Source organism: Canis lupus, chromosome 9 (genome assembly GCF_003254725.2).
Source record: "Canis lupus dingo isolate Sandy chromosome 9, ASM325472v2, whole genome shotgun sequence".
Taxonomy (NCBI): domain Eukaryota; kingdom Metazoa; phylum Chordata; class Mammalia; order Carnivora; family Canidae; genus Canis; species Canis lupus.
In genome coordinates, this window is record NC_064251.1 from 14,506,082 (window position 1) to 14,523,905 (window position 17,824).

The window sequence follows — 17,824 nt, forward strand, 5'->3', positions numbered from 1 at the left end:
GACAGGCAGCCTCAAATACCAGCACAGCCATATGATGGCGGAATGTCAGCCTACAAGACACTGAAGATAGATAGGGAAAGCCCCATAGCTTCCCCAGGCCAAAGGGCTGGCACTTTGTTCTGGTCCGCACAGCATCAAGCTGACCAAGAGAGCATTGGTCTTGACCTACTGGTTGGCCCTGTAACTGAAAGTAGACACAGTAGTAGTTCTTGCAGACTTTACTATTTTGCAAAAGGTTAATTGCAGCTTTTAATCTTTCCAAGCATTAAATGAGTCCATTTATAGATTGTGGTTTGTATTTTCAGAGAGATATGACTTCTAAATCCAGTGGAGAATTGAAGAGAAACCCCTGACCTTTTACAGAGGGGATCACAGGACCAGTCTGTGGGCCAGACAGCTGCAGCCCGGCTGACTGTGGTCATTGTCCCCCCAGTGTGTGCACTGTCTCCATTTTAACATTTCCAGCCTCAGAAAGAAACAAGGCTTGTCTGAGCTGCTTTAGTGTGGGTTGAGAGCATCTCTGAGTTTTTTAATTGAGCTGTTGAAATGGAATGAGTTGCTAACTCTATACTATAACTCTTTATCCCCACTACCATGTCCCATAACAAAATAAAATTAGAGAAATATCTTACCTACTGAGAAATTGAGGGTTAAGAGTTATTGAACAGCTGAGCAGTAGACAGCTGGGCACTATATGGTGAACCAAGTGAAGGCCTTGAAGTTGCTGCACTGCTCTCAAGATTTGATCTTTGACTGCTTAGCTCTGGAAATTCTACTTGCAGCTTAATCTGGGGCGGTGGTCAAGCCACAGGGGAGAAATTGGCTGATTGATGGTATCAAAAGGCAATTGGGAGATCACTTTCTGCAAGGACAGACTTGTGTGGTTTGGGAACAGAAGCGGGAGAATCATACCTGGCCACCTCTTGGCCCAAGCCTCCAATGGCCATCAGCATCCTGGTTGCCTGATTGACATGGGGCAAGTAGCAGCCCCTGTGAGTCTCTCCAGGTTTCCTCTCAAAGCTTGTGATGTTCTGGAAGGAGCCCTGCATGAGGATCAGGAAACCTGAGCACCAGTCATCACACCTGCCTCTCTCTGCTACAGAGGAGTAGTAGCTAATTCAGTTTTTGTCCTGAAAAGCTTTAACATCTTTTAAGATTCTTCCTGAGGTTTCCTTTTCTCTTGTTCTGTGCTATTTTGTGCAATTATAACTTGGTTTTTCTCCTTGGGAGCAGTGGTCAAGCCTTCTACTTCAAAGTAACCTCTGCCACTCTCTGTGCTTCTTTCTACTTAGCAGCTAGAATACTACTGCAGGCTGTGAAGGGGACACCAGCTTGTCCAACTCACTTGTACAGATTTCATGTAATCCCCACAGGCGCTGTCCAAATTAGGCTACAGTCATGTATTGAGTCAACGAACATTTGTTATAACTCCAATGGTCTTGCAGTGTTTGTACTTAAGTAGACCAGGCAGTTAACAGATACAGTGATAGGAGGAAGGTAATAGAAAACAGAGCCTCAGTGATCAGAGAGGCTCCCTAGAAGAAATGTCACTTTTGCCACGACCTAGGGGATGACTAGCCAGACAGAAAGTGGGCCATGCCATGGAGAGGAGGTAGGAGACTGGGCTCAAAGTCAGGTAGACTTGGCTTAAGTACTGGCTTTGCCACTCTCTGGGCCACTTTGTTTTTTTTTTTTTTAACCATTCTTTAGGCAAATCGCTCAACCTCTCTTAGAAAATCTTAGGTAATTGGCTGAGGTAGCTAATGTACCTGAAATGCCTGGATCATACTAGGAGCTCAAATGTCAACTATTATTACAATTATTCTTAAATATCCTATGAGTAAGATTTCTTCCTTTTAGTATGCATGCAAATTATACCTCAATAAAGTACCATCAGCATGGAGAAATTCATAATGGCCAGAGAAGAGGGTGATGTGGGGATGGGGGAGGCATGGAACTGGGGAGTAAGCCATGTTAGACCATCTCACTGGCCTGAAGACTGAGAGTCTAGGGATAAGCATCATCCAGCCTGGCAGTTAGAAAGTGGTGAAGCCAGGATTGGAATGCAGGTGTGTCAGATGCAGCAGTTCTGCTAATATTTGTGGGTAGGTTGCAGTGCATGTGTTTTGACCAGCAGTCTGTCATGTAATCAAGTATTCAGGCGTCACTGAATCAAGGTCACGCCTCACTGAAGCTAACAAATGATTGTCTACAATAGACGTGCAATTGAAATCCTGATTCATGGGTTTTATTTATTTGTTTGTTGGCAGCTGTGGGCTCTAGCCTCTGATAGCTCCTGAACCTGAAGAAAAGAAAATGGTAGCACAGGAAGCAGGAAGATAAAAGGAAGGAAAAGTCACAGGGCCCTTTGTATTGGAATGCAGCCACTGGTGGTTCTGAAAGGAGTGGGTGGGGAAGAGGAGGCTCAAGCCAGCCCTGAACCAGAAGGGAACTTGGAGCCCCCATGACCTTTCCCAAGGGAAGGCATCTCCTAGAATGTTTCCCTAGGCCTACCCTCGCCTCTCACTGCTGTGTCCTCTCATGGGTCAGGTGTGGGGTTTTGTTCCTAAACTGTGTAGGACTTGAAACTCTTTTCTCCTCCACATGCCTCTATATATCCAGTGGTTCTAATATTGCTGCAATTTGGCAAGTGGTAGAGAGTGACCTGTCAGAGCAGTCAGCGAAGGACAATCACATATCATCTTGGAACTGTGGCCATGTTGGGGGTCTTGGGTTGTAGCCCAACAAGAATTCTGGAGGGCTGGCTCTTGGCTTGGGTAGGAGCTCAGGCTGCTAGGTCGAGAGCAAATCCTTGAAGCACTGTGGAAATGGTTATTCTTGTTAACCAGATAAAGGAAGTTTACCAGGAATAGTAATGGGGCAGCAGTTCGTTAGACTAGTACTGAGCAATGGCTCTTCACCAGTGATCCTGTAAACAGGTGAGCTGAAGCATGCTTATGTCCTAATACATGTGCCTGTGTGTCCTGTTGTCTTTTCTTTTCTTTTTTTTTTTTTTTCTGTTGTCTTTTCTACTAAAAAAAACAGAGGAATAAGCAAAAACTTACTGTAAGTTTGTTCACAAATTGAGTATCTTTTAATGATCTTATAGAACTGTAAGGGTTTTCAAAAACTTTAGCCTTTTACTTAGATTACTTCTATACTTTTTAAGATTGCATGTTAGTTTTTTTTAAAGTTTATTATTTTTAGTAATTTCTACACCCAACATGGGACTTGAACTCATGACCTTGAGATCAGGAGTCATGTGCTCTTCTGACTGAGCCAGCCAGATGCCCTGCCCTGCGTGTTAGCTTTTTAGAGTGGTTTTGAATTTCTAAGATTGGATGTTTCATCTGGAGATTACTTAGATTATCTTCTCTCATGTAATTTGGTAAAGCAGAGTGTAGAACACAGCATAAAACTGCCTGTGTTGGAGGTTTGAGCAAGAAGGGCACCTGGCTGGCTCAGTCAGTACAGCATATGACTCTTGATCTTGGGGTCATGAGTTCAGGCCCCATGTTGGGCATAGAGATTGCTTAAAATAAAATAAAATTTAGAATCCTGGAAGTACAGTAAGAGAAGAGAGGAGGATGTTGATCGATCTGCTTGAGCCTGGTGTCTAGGCTCAAAAGCCAGAACCTATGTATTGGATGTGTACTAATATAAGTAGCTGCTAGCCACATGGTGCTGTTGAGCACTTGCAGTGCAGGTGGTTCAAACTGAGATGTGCTCTATGTGTGATATATGTGCTGGATTTTGAAGGCTTAGTACAAAACAAAGAATGTAAAATATAATTAGAAATTGTTAATGTTATATGTTGAAATGATAATATTTGGGTATACGGACCACTGAACCAACTCCCTGTGCAGTCGGGAATATTCTTGTATAACTTTGGATTCCCCTAAAACTTAACTACAAATAACCTGTTGTTGATCAGGAAGCCTTACCAATAACAAATAGTCAACATATATTTTGTACAGTATGTGTATTGTATACCATATTCTTAAAATAAGCTGGAGAAAAAAATATTAAGAAAATCATGAAGAGAAAGTACATTTACATTAATATACTGTATTCATTAAAAAAATCTGCACGTAAGTGGACCTGCACAATTCAACCCATGTTCAAGGGTCAACTGTATTGAGTTAAATACATTGTTAAAATTAATTTCACTTGCTTTTTTCTTTTTTATTACTACTAGACAATTTAAAATTAGATATTTTCATGATGCATATTTATGGTTTATATTATATTTCCAACAGATAGTGCTTCCTGGGACAACTCTACATTTTCTGACTTACTAGGAAAAATAAAATGAAAGCAATTGGAGAGAAACAACCTTTTTTTCCCCAAAATGTCTCTTAATTTTTTTTTTCAAAATGTCTCTTATTCATAAATCATTTAACCTGTGCAATCTCAGAAGTTTCAAAACCGCTCACACTACTTACTCTATTTCTCAGAAACTGTCCTGTTATTTGAGAATAACTTCATAATATGCTTTTTTTTTTTTCTTTCAGCCTTTTCTAATCTGGTGATATCTAGATGATAACTTATAATGCTGGGTATTTTAGCCAAAATTCCAGTATCATGTTAGTTCTATTGGCTTTTTAGTTCTATAATTTTACATAGCTAGAAACAAATGAAAAATCTTATATGGAGATATTGTAGAAACTTTTGACATATCAAATTATTATTATAACTGAATAATCAGTTAAATAAAGGTTTAACATCTCAGCTAAGATATAATATGGACCCCACAGAGGGTGTCACCTCAAATAGCCTGTGTTCTAGGTAGGAAATGTACACTCAGAGTGAAATAATTCAAGAAGAGCATTCCCAAGTGAGGACTGCATGGCTAAATGGCTCATAAATGACACGATAAAATGAAAAATAAATGAAATCTCATTGTCATTCCCTGGGACTAAGAAATGTTTAAGCACCAGTCCTTCCATCCCTTCCTCCACAGATTCTTCTTGGGTTTAGTAGTTCTGCAAGTAAATACAGCCTGGCCTTCGAGCATGGCTCTGAAGCAGTCCAGAAAAATCAGATCTGCTTCATGTTCTTTATAGAAAGTCTATATTTTTATAGTGTACATGGAACATTCACCTGATACACCATATTATAGTGAATGTTTGAATTTAACGAACTTCAAAAACTTAGTGAATAAAAAATAAAGTTTAAAAGAACGGAAATTTTATAAAGCATGTTTTCTGACCATCATGAAATTAAACTAAAAACCAATAACAAAGATATCTGGAAAATTCTCAAATATTTGGAAATTAAACAGCATACTTCTAATTACCCTGTTGGTCCAAAGATAGCCACAGGGGAAAGTAGAAAATATTTTAATGAAATGAAATTAAAAATATAACATATCAAAATTTACAGCTGACACAGTGCTTAGAGGGAAATTAATAGCATTAAGTGCTCATTTTAGAAGTACTAATTACTGATATTAGGTAATATTACTAGACTCTACAGACTTAAAAGCATAATAGGGAAATATTACAAACATTATGCCCAGAAGTTGAACAACTTATATGAAATAGACAAATTCCTTATAAGACACAAACTACAAGAGCTCACTCGAGAAGAAATAGTGTAATTTCCAGTAGAAACTTAAATGAATTCATAGTTTATTATTTATTTATTTATATTTTTATGTTATTTAAATTCAATTGAATTCATAGTTTAAAACCTTTCTATAAAGAAAACTCCAGGCTGAGATAGCTTCCTTGGCAAATTTGCCAAACCTTTAAGGAAGAAATATTTTATACAAATTTCCAGAAAATAGGAGAAGGGACACTTCTCAACTTATTATATGAGGCTAATTAATATTGAAAGATATTGCAAGAAAACTATAGATCAATTTCCCTTATGAGCTTAGAGGGACAAGTGAACAAAATATTATTAGCAAGCCAAATTCAGCAATGTATGAAAAGGATAATTATAGTACTGTGCTGGTAAACTGGCTCTCTGGGTTAAGGGGAAGCCCTCTTTGTACTGTTCACTGATTTCCATGGTATAGAAAATCCCACAAAAAAATGAAAAACTCCCACCACGGCCAGTTGTAAGCTACCACTGTGAGGTCCCCAAGCACAGAGTCAGGAAGAGATGTGTAGAATTAGCTCTTGTGAGCTGGGATAATCCAACTTCAGCACATTGTGACCAATACATAATTTTACTAAGAATGTAAGACTGTTTCAACATTCAAAAATCAATGAATGTACTAAGTAAAAAGGCAAAAAAACTATGAACCAAAAGATGTGCTTGGTTCTATACTTAGCCAAATAAACCTACCCAAACTGATACCCTGGCAGTACAGTCCACTCCAGGTCCCACTGTGCTCTGTGTCGCTTGTCCCCTGTTCATTTCATTGCTCTGATCATTGTAACACCTAGATTACACCCTCTTCCTGTGGCCACTGCTTGCTCATTCAACATTTTTAATGAATGCAGTGATGCACTGGGAGGAAGGAGAGATATTCCTAACTCATGCAAAAAAAAAACCCCCAAAAAAACAAAAAATAAAAACCCCCATAAAACTGTGCTAAGATATATAAAATTATATAATTAGCTCATAAATTTCACACACACCCCACGAAAAAGTACTTTTGTCTGTTTTTACTTAACATTCAGAATACTCTTGGTGATGACCTTTTTCTTGCTTCTTTTTTTTAAGATTTTGTTTATTTGAGAGAGAGTGGAGAAAGAGCACGAGCTGGGAGGGGCAAAGGAAGAGGGAGAAGCAGGCTCTCTGCTGAGTAGGGAACCCAATGCAGGGCTCGATTCCAGGACTCTGGGATCAGGATCTGAGCCAAAGGCAGATGCTTAACTGACTGAGCCATCCAGGCACCTGGTGATGACCTTTTAACGGTTACTCCAGGAGGGTTGTAAAAATGAAGACCTAATTCTCTATTGATTTGGGAGCATGCTTGGGTCAAAAATCCTGTCCTTTAAAAAATTTTTGAATCAACTCCTAACACATTACTTGGGATATAGACTCAGTGCATGTTTTGATGAATGGATAAATAAATAAAAAAGAATTCTAAGGATTCCTCATTTGCAGAGGCTTCAGGTCGGGACTTCAGTGTGAGGCTCAAGTACACATTGTGGAAATGGCCATTCTTTGAAAAGAAGGACATTCTCAGTTGCATTGTGATTTTTAGTACCTCTCTGGTTCAAAAACATGTATAAAATGAGGGGAGTATAGGGGTGCTGAGGTTGCTCAGTTGGTTAAGCATTCCTACTCTTGATTTTAGCTCAGGTCATGATCTCAGGGTCTGAGATTGAGCCCTGCATTGGTCTCCTCATTCAGTGGGGAGTCTGCTTGAGATTCTCTCTCCCTCTTCTTCTGCTCCCTTCCCCCATGTGCACATGCATACTTTCTCTCTAAATCGTAAAAAAAAAAAAAAAAAAAAGAGGGGTATGGAAGGGAATCAATTAAAATTCCCAAGAGAACTTCTTTTAAAAAGATCTGGGCCACTATATCATCTGAAAAGGGACTGTGGGGCAGGTAGAGTATTAGATGATAAATATTGAGTATTGTTATGAGAATAGCTTTAGCATAATTTTATGGTGTGTTGTCCGTACATATTAATATATGTGCTCCTTTTGAAGATCAATGTATAAGTACATTTGTGTTGATTGAGGGGGACCTGGGGCATAATATAACTCATTTAAGTTACTATATATCTTTTGATTTTGACATACTATTGATCATATATCTATAATACTTAATGCCTAATACCATCTGCCTTACTGTGTGATTTCAGTGAGTTAGTAATGGAGTGGTAGTTCTCTCAGTCCTGGAATGGTAGCGTGAATGAATATGATCTGTAAAATTCCAAAGATGTTTTGCAGGTGAGCTGAGAAGAGGATGAGTTTGGCAAATTGAAGAAGGCCAGACTGGGTGGGATTATTCACACCTAGAGGTCAGGCTGAAAGACTTTCTCTATTTACATGAATAACACGTTTGAAAAAACAAAAAAACAAACAAACAAAAAAAAAAACCACGTTTGAGTTTCCTGATTTGCTTGTTATCTTTTAAAAAGGAAAGAAAGTTTGCATGGTTCAGTTGGTTAAGTGTCTGCCTTTGGCTCAGGTCATGATCCCAGGGTCCTAGGATCAAGCCCCATGTCAGGCTCCTTGTTCAGCAGGGAGCTTGTTTATTCCTCTCCCTCTGCAACTTTCCCTGCTTGTGCTCACTCTCTCTCTGTCATATAAATAAATAAAAATCTTTTAAAAAATAATTAATAAAAAAGAAAGGAACCTTTTATTTAGAGAAATGGACATTATCATTATCCCTCCAAATTCAGATTTTTAGTTATCAAAAACCTAGCAGATTACACCTCAACACTGATTATCATTCTTCAAGCTTCACATTTGTCTTAGCAACCTCTAGTTACCAATGCCTTGATACTTGCGTCACAGATTTGGTTTCAGTGTCCCGAATACTTTCATTTTTGTATCGAATAAGATTTGTGTTTATTCTAATTTCACTAATGGAAGTTTTTCTCCATCAGGGATGGATGAATGAGATTTACAACTATGATCCAGAAACCTACCATGCAACTTTGACACATTCAGTCTTTGTTCGACTTGAGGGTGGGACCTTAAGACTTTCAAAGCCCAATAAAAATATATCTAGGAGGGCAAGCTACAATGAAACAAAGCCAGAGGTTACCTACATCAGCCAGAAAATCTACGACCTTTCAGACAGCAAGGTAAGCCTGCTAATTTGAGAAATTTAAATGAAAGAAAAGCATTTGGAATCTTGGTTGTTCTACTGCATTTTTCCCCTCAAAAAGGTGTATGTGTATTGTGTAATATGTATATATGTGTGTGCACGCGTGTGTTTAAAGTATTATTATAATTTAGGGCAGTACCCTTCATGCAAATCCCCCAAGCATCTTTTTAAATGCAGATTCTAAGTGCAAGTCTGAATAGGGCCTGAGAGGATGCATTTTTATGAGCTCCCAGGTGATACTCTGGTGCTGGTCCATGGACCACACTTTGAGGAACAAAGGCATAGCACACTCATCTGACTTTGAGAGTTAACTTTTTCAGTCCAATGAAAAGCTATGAGTAGTGGTGCTAGGGTAATAATGAATGAAGACTCTGAAAATTATGGTTATGCAACATAACTACATTTGATAAGTATTATATACTACTGTGAGAATGTAAATTGTTTATTATTCCAAAAAAGCTATATGTTCTCTGTTGTTATAACTCAAATGAGTGAGCTTTAAGTTTACCCTGAATGACAGAAGTATTTAAAATCATTTTTGTATAAATTCATTCTTAACTTGAGACTGATAAACTTGAGCTTCCCATCTAGATCTAGTTCGATAAACTCTTTTTTTTTCAAATTTAAAGTTGATCCAGGGTTATGAAACTTAGTTGATGATAACCTGCTTAATAATTTTTATGCCACTGTTACCTGAAAATTATAGATACTTGTAATTCTTGCAAAGTTCTTAAATATCTACTTCTGGAATGGGTTTGAAGAATAACAAGTCACTTCTAAAAATTTATCCCAGTTTCTATAGTCCTGTTGTAGATGGGTGGTAATTATTTTACGCTCATTATTTTAGTCAAAAAAGCTATAAAGTTTGCATTTGTTTCCTGCATAATATTAATGCACAGTGTGGCTAGTTCTTAATTTCTTATGTCAATCATCATTTCTCTTTCCTGTAGATTTATCTTGTGCCTAAAAGTTTGGCTCGAAAACGAATTTGGAATAAAAAGTACCCCATTTGCATTGAACTTGGTCGACAAGATGACTTTATGTCTAAGGCCCAGACTGATAAAGAGACTTCTGAAGAAAAGCCACCAGCTGAGAGAGAGCTGGGAGGCGAGGACCCTAAGAAGCCACCCCATCCTCAGGAGGGAACAAGATCTGGCCAGCGAGATCAGATACTATATCTCTTTGGGAGAACTGGCCGAGAGAAAGAGGAGTGGTTTAGGCGATTTATTCTGGCATCTAAACTGAAGTCAGAAATCAAGAAGCCACCTGGTGTTTCTGGAAGTAAACCAGGTAATGACACGTGCTAAATGCTCCAGTATTTTTAAAAGGCACATAGGCAAGGGAGAGAGATTCCCAGGTAGGAAGGAAGGAAAGCCACCCTGAACTGATGATGGTCTGCTACCTAAGGAGTGTACCTAGGAGTTGTTTACCTTTTAGGTTGATCACTGTGCTGATCACTTCTAGGCAGCTCTGTGTACCAAACCATTTAACCAGTTTTGGAACAGCTTGCAGATATATAGTTTTTCACCTCTGTTGGTTCCTTAGGATTATATTTATTTGTACTTTATATTTTGACTCCTCTGAGAGAAGAAACCTCAGGAGAATCCTGGTTGTGATAAGGAGATGGATGAGTCAGGGCAGTATATCAGATTAGTGCTCTCAAACTCCTGGCTGTAAACATGGTTCTCTAAACCTGAGATCACCATAAAAATGCAGAGTCCCCTGGCCTCCTGATTCATATTTGTACTGATAAATGAGCCTCTGTTCATTTCCTGTCCTTCTGCCCCATGTATGCCACTTGAACCCTCACTGAACCTCTCAGCATTCTCCAGACATACTGGGATCTGTCATTGCTTTTGCATGTGCTCTTCCCTCTACCTGGAGTGTTCTTCCTCCCACCTGCACCAGGAAAATGCCAACTATTTCTTCCAGAGGCAGCCCAGAGGACACTATCTGTGAAAGTTAGTCCTGGTCTCTCTTGGGTGGAGATAGTCACCCTCTTCTTTCTGTCTTGAAAGTCCTTTAGTTATGCTTCAGTTACAATGATTTTTATAGAGGGCTGTGATTTACTTGCCTAGGTGCCCAAACCCAAGGGCAGGGATTATGTCTTATTCTTTGTTTCATGTGGAATTGGCCCAGAGAAACTGCTTGATAAAAATCTTTGTTAAATGAAAGATGACAGGTCTGGAATTGCCATGAGCTATGGGTGAACAGTTAGCTTTCTGCCCACTTTTCATTTGTCCATGGGGTATGTCAGTTCCGTATTTGACCTTAAATGATCACAAGGAAAAAAGAAAAAGGTACTTACCACATGGACTTCATGGCTTTCAGTTCCTCTGAATTGTCTTAGGGAAGAATAAAAACTTTAAAAAAAATGATCTGTTATTAGAGTGGAAGATATTTTCCAAGATAGGAAATAACCTTATAAATATTTTTTTTTAAACACTCACTTGTTAGCATTTTAGCTAGTTTTCAACTCAGCCCAGGGAGGTTTGTTTGATGTACCATTGACTTTGCAATTGTTTCCTTCACGTGCATTAACAGCCAGCCCCTCTTTGCTGCAGGTGTTTTGCCTTCACACAGCAGACACAACAGTCCCTCAGGGCACCTGACCCACAGCCGCAGCAGCAGCAAAGGCAGCGTGGAGGAGATCATGTCCCAGCCGAAGCAGAAGGAGCTGGTGGGCAGTGTGCGGCAGAAGATGCTTCTGGACTACAGTGTGTACATGGCCAGATGTGTCCCCCAGGAAAATCGAAGCCCCCAGAGGAGCCCTGTGCAGAGTGCGGAAAGCAGCCCCACGGCTGGGAAGAAGGTAAAGCTGGCTGCCTGGGCTGTGGCTATACTGCTTTTCTACTCAAACTCATTTCTTCATACATAAGCACTTAGCACTGCTCTAGGCACTGGGGACACAGTAATGACCAAGATAGATAAGGGCCTTGCCCTCAGGGAGCTTATACTCTAGTCAGGGAGACAGCAAGAAACAAACATCTGGTGGTGGCAAGAATTAAAATAAAGCCAAGTAAGGGGGAATGGAAAGTGGCCAGACTGCTGTTTTAGAGTGGTGGTCCAGGAGGGCCTCCTTGAGGAGGTGACATTTGGGCACAGACCTGACCAAAGTGAGGAAGTGAGCCCTGGGCTGTGTGTGGGAGGAGCCTTCCAGGTGAGGGGACCAGCAAGTGCCAAGACCCCAAAGCAGGGATGTGGTTGGAGTATAAGGAACTGTGATGAGGCCCTGCAATGACGGAGAGGTAGGGCCTCATGGGATCAGTTCTAAGGAGGATTTAAGTTTAAAAATGGCTGTCCATGGAGAGTGGGGGGGCAGGGGGCACCCTTGGGGCTGTGGGGGATGGGGCTGTGATGAGGGAGAGCAGTGGGTGGTGAGAACAGCTGCAGTTGGGATATGTGTTGGAGGGGAGCTGGCTGGATTTGCTGATGAATTAGATGTGGGTATGAGAGAACCAGAGGGGCCTTTGACCTGAGCAACTGGGCAATCAGGGAAGTTCTCAGAATCATTAGTAATAAAGGTCTTAATTCCTCAGTTATGTTTGTATTCTCAGATTCTTGGACTCATTAGCTATGTCCAGTGCTTTTGAAGATTTACCACGAGCATTCCTCCTGTAGAGTAACAAGCTGGCCATTGACTCAGGATCATTTGCAATAAGATAGCTAATCTAAGCTGCCATATGCCAGATTCTATTAGGCACTGCAATAGAATTACTCTGACCCCTTCAACAGTCTTGCAGATGAATGGTATTCTCTATTTTGTAGATGAGGAAACAGGTTCACAAGAATTAAGTAGCTTAATTTCACAGTTGCTAAGTGATGGCGTAGACAAAACCTGATCTGACACTCGTAGGCCCCCAGCTGCCACCACTGCCATTTTGGTGCTGGACCTGAGGCTTCCTGCCACTCCTCCACTCATGCTCTAAGCACCACCTCTGGCCTGTGTAGCACAAAACCCGTTTTTCTCCTGTTCAGTAACTTACTGAAATGTTTGACCTCTTCAAGTGACCATATCTCTGTTCTTCATGGGAAGCACTCGGTGCCTTCTCTGTGCTGTTCGTCAGTCATGGGTTTTGACTAATTCTGTTGATCCTCTTCAGTGGGAAAGAGGCCCCTGAACCGTCATTCAGCTGACTTTGTCAGGCCAAAAAGACCCTGTGCCTCAGCTGGTCCCTTCCTCACTGCCTCTGCTTTCTGACCTAAGTTACCAACTAGAGTGGGAAGTAGGCCTTCCTCTAGGGTGGAGTTGGGTAATAAAAGACTATTCTAGGAATGTCCTGTTTACAACCAGTGAATCCCCCTACCCCAAATTTCTTTTGTCCCTAGGTTGTCAGCTATCTGGATTCTCATCAGCTTCAGGGAAATCAGGGGGAGAATTGTATACTAATGTAAGAAAATTGTCTAATGATAATGCTTGCTTTTTAAAAGAGTTCCTTAAGTTAAAAATACAAAAACATGTCTTTGAACATAGTTTCCTCAGTGTGTTACCTGTACATGTGTCCTGTCCTTGCTGGAGTCTATGGAAACCCCACGATGGGCTGGGAGGCCCCAATGGCACATAACACAGCCCCTCCACCCAGCATTGCTGCCCCCCAAGCAGGGGAGAGTTTTCTAGTGCAAACCTCCTTTCTGAGTACTTGGCATTTACCTCTTTAAGCACCAAAACATGTCTTTCCTTTCCTAAATCTGATGAAAATCTTTAAAAACCACATTGCATTTCCTGGCCCCCTTAGGCAGAGCAGGCATGGATGATTTAATCTTGATAATTTAAGGACTTAACAAACAGAAATTCAGGCTTGTCGTCATGCAGGCCTACTTGAGCTTGGAGACCTTTCACCCCCATCTGAGCTATCCCAGGCTGCAGATTGTGCAGTAGTTTCTCTGGATTGTCTGTTGGCTGGTGTTGGTATATGTCCTTCTAGTGGATTTTCCTTGAGTGCTAATGCCCATCTCCCACCCCTACCCTTAATATAACAATTCTAGTTTGTGTAGGCTGGGAAACCAGAAAGCCAGAATTGGGGGGAAAAAAAATTATTGTGCAAACAGGATGACTGTCCTTAAAAAAAGGATCTTTGGAAGAAAGCACATGAGGTCCATTGCTGGGCTCCCGCATCCATTTGACCTGCCTGAAGCGTGTGTGGGCCATGTCCTGGCTCTCGGGTGGTCTGCTAGTTAAGACAGTCTTGAATAAGCTGTTATTTAACTATTACTCTGTGCCTCTGATATCACAAGTCTAGGAGAAACTCAAAGGGCTCAGAGACACAAATGAACCTTTGACATCTCTTCATGTTACAGTGTCACATAGTCAGTGTCAGCCACCAGCCAGAGCTTACCCAGAGTAGCAGGCCCCTTCCTCTTTCAGAGAGGGAGCTTGGGGAGACAGCTCCAGATTTTGCCTCAACTTCTCTTCTCCCTACTCTCCCCCTGCTGCTGCCTCTTTTTGGCCATGGTCAAAGCGTATCTTACCCTGAGGGCTCTGAGACTAATGGCAACTTCCACCCGCTGGGCCTCTTTTCTGACATGTCACCCACTGCTAAGCTAGGTTTGGAGGTAAATAAGGCCACTGGGGCTCAGGAGTCAAACCACTGTTAAAAACACTTAGGGTATAATTAGTAAATATAGACAAAGTTTGCATTAAACAATGCTAAAACACTTTTGGTGATCATCCTTCCTTAAAGTATAATTTATTATTAAATTATTTACTATTATTTATTATAATAAATACAAATATTTATTATTAAAAACATAACCAGGGGATTCTGCATATTGAAACCATTTTGGAGCTCAAAATTGGAATCATAAAATTACTATTTTGGGGGAAGGGCCTGGTTCTCCAGATGTGTAGTGGTTAGTGACCAGCCACTGAGCCCTGACTTGCCCTTGTGACTGCTTTGTCCCGCAGCCACAGACTGTGCAAGCCTCTGAATCTCTGTGGTGTTGGAGCCATTTTCTCACTGTTCAGGCAACTTAACCTCTAGAGTAGTTGAGAGACCATGAGGCTGGCTGGGGAGACCAGAGCTTTATTGTCTTGTCAAGGTAGTCGGCTTGGTTGGAGGAGGAGATTTTAATAGTAATTCAGAAAACCAGAAAATAAGGAAACTCTTATGAAACTAAGAGCACACTGTATGTTAAGAGGGAAGCTCTCTTTTAAAAAAAGTCTAAGGGTGGCATAGTATTACCCCTAGTGTGGTTACCTCAAGAAGGGAGACCACACAGGCTGCTTGCAGATTTGCTCAGGGGTGTGAGGCCAGAGAGGCTACTAATTCTGTGTGCCCCAGAGTGGACTGCCTGGGAGAGAGGACCATCGGTGGGGCAGTGCTTTGCCTATCCTTGAGGCAGGTGCAAGGCTCTAGTATTCAGATCATGTCACACACTTCCACACTCATTCAGGGAAGATCCTAAATGTTTAGAAATAATGTAAGCTTCCCAGGTTTGGAGAGCCCTGTTTTCATTATTACAGTTGTACTAATTATCTTGTCACCTATTAACTGGATCATGAGACAAGAACCCCAAAAAAGCAAATAGGAATCCAACAGAAACCAGGAAATCTTAGTTGGCAGAGTGGTTTTCCAAGGCTTCCCCTTTCCTGCTCAAAGTCAGCTTTTCAGACATTTAAAAGTAGAATTAAAAAGTGCTCTTCATACAGTGAATAAAAAATATGAAGCCATAGAGCCATTTTAAACATAAATTTTAGGGCAGCCCCAGTGGCGCAGCGGTTTAGCGCTGCCTGCAGCCCAGGGCGTGATCCTGGAGACCCTGGATCGAGTCCCACGTCAGGCTCTCTGTATGGTGCCTGCTTCTCCCTCTGCCTGTGTCTCTGCCTCTCTCTCTCTGTCTCTATGAATAAATAAATAAAATCTTTAAAAAAAAATAAAAAAAAATAAACATAAATTTTAGAAAGGATACAGAAAAGAGTGCCAAGACAATTCAAGGAGGTAGGAGGGAGAGAATAGTGTTTTCAACAAATGGGTGCTGGAACAACTGGTATCCACATGGCAAAAGAATGAAGTTGGACCCCTACCTCACACCATATACAAAAACTAACTCAAAAGGATTGTAGACTTCAATATAAGAGCTAAAACTATAAAACTCTTAGAAGAAAACACAGGAGTAAATCTCTGTGGTTTAGGGTTAGGTAAAACTTTCTTAGATAAGATACCCAAAAGTACATGCAACCAAAAACATTTTAAAAGATAAGTTAGATTTCGTCAAAATTAAAAACTTTTGTGCTGCAAACAATACCAATAAGATTGTGAAAGACAACCCATAGAATGGGAGAAAATATCTGCAAATCATGTATCTGATATTCTGTTACCTAGAATAAACAAAGGACTTAAAATGGAACACTTAAAAGGTAAATGACCTAATTAAGAAGCGGGCAAAGGGGAATGCCTGGGTGGCTCAGTCAGTTAAGTGTTTGCCTGGGATTAAGCCCTGCACCTGGTTCCCTGCTTAGTGGGGAGCCTGCTTCTCCCTCTCCCTCTGCAGCTCCCACTGCTTGTGCACACACACACACACACACACTCTGTCAAATAAATAAATAAAACCTTAAAAAAAATGGACAAAGGATTTGAATAGACATTTCTCTAAAGAAGAAATACAGATGGCCAGTGAGCCTAGAAAAGATACTCAGTCATTAGTCATCCGGGAAATTCGATTCGAAACCATAATGAGGGGATCCCTGGGTGGCGCAGTGGTTTAGCGCCTGCCTTTGGCCCAGGGCGCGATCCTGGAGACCCGGGATCGAATCCCACGTCGGGTTCCCGGTGCATGGAGCCTGCTTCTCCCTCTGCCTGTGTCTCTGCCTCTCTCCGTCTCTCTCTGACTATCATAAATAAATAAAAATTAAAAAAAAAAAAAAAAAAAAAAGAAACCATAATGAGATACCACTTCACAACCACTAGGATGGCTAGAATTAATAATAATAATAATAATAATAATAATAATAAATAGCAAGTATTAGAATATTGAGAAAGTAGAACCATTTTGGGTTGATGGTGGGAATGTAAAATGATTCAGCTGCTGTAGAAAGCACTTTGGTAGGTTCTCAAAGTAAACATATAGCTATGTGATCTAGCAATTTCACCCTTAGGTATATATCCTAGAGAAATGAATAGAAACCTATGTCTGCACAAAAATTTGTACACAGATGTTCATGGCAGCATTATTCACAGTAGCCAAAAGTGGAAGCAACTGAAACTTACATCAAGTATGGTGTATACACACGATAGAATGTTATTCTGTAATAGGAATAATGTGCCAGCACCTGCTACAGCATTGGTAAATCTTGAGAACATTATGCTTACAAGAGAAGTCAGTCACAAAAGAACATGTTGCAGGATTCCATTTATATGAAATATCTAGAATAGGTGAATTTGCTGAGATATATTAGTGGTTGGTTGCCTGGGGCTTGTGGGGAGAGGTGTTGGTGTTGGGGATGAGGCTAATGGGGATGGTGCCGGTGGGAACGGTGGTAGCAGGGATGGAGTTGGGGAAGAATGGCAAGTAACTGCTAAGGGATACAGGGTTTCTTTGGAGGGTAATTAAAATGTTCTAAAGTTGGAGCACCTGGGTAGCTCAGTCAGGCATCCAACTCTTGATTTCAGCTCAGGTTGTGATCTCTAGGTCAAGAGATCAGGCCCCACTGGGAGCTCCAAGCTCAGCAGGAAGTCTGCTTCCTCTTCTCTCTACCTCTGTCCCTCACCATTTCTGCACATGTGTGTGTGTGCTTGCTCGCTCTCAAAGATTTTTTTAAAATGTTCTAAAGTTGATGGTGGTGATGGCTTCATAATTCTGTGAATATGCTAAAAACCATAGATTGTACTCTTAGATAAATGGGTGAATTGTGTGTTATGTAAACTATATCTCTGTAAAGCTGTAAAAAAAAAAAAAAAAGAAGATTCAAAACCATGTTAGTTTGATCCAATTTTGTTTTTTTAAAAAGTTCTGTATCCTAAAAAGTATCCTAAAAGCATACATTGAAAAAAAAAAACTGATAGAAAAAAGAAAATAGAACTCTCTTACAACCAGTGAATCCCCCTACCCCAAATTCCTTTTGTCCCTAGGTTGTCAGCTA

General features: G+C 40.6%; 1 protein-coding gene across 7 annotated transcripts in view; it reads left to right on the top strand.

Annotated features, from left to right (window-relative positions):
* TEX2 (testis expressed 2) overlaps nt 1-17,824 on the top strand; it is a 101,775-nt gene that overhangs the window by 54,534 nt on the left and 29,417 nt on the right. For all 7 annotated transcript variants that reach the window (XM_025436757.3, XM_025436762.3, XM_049114590.1 and 4 more), the window contains 3 exons: nt 8,522-8,722; nt 9,696-10,035; nt 11,310-11,557. In XM_025436757.3, coding sequence (XP_025292542.1) covers nt 8,522-8,722; nt 9,696-10,035; nt 11,310-11,557 — 789 coding nt within the window. The remainder of the gene's footprint in view (nt 1-8,521; nt 8,723-9,695; nt 10,036-11,309; nt 11,558-17,824) is intronic.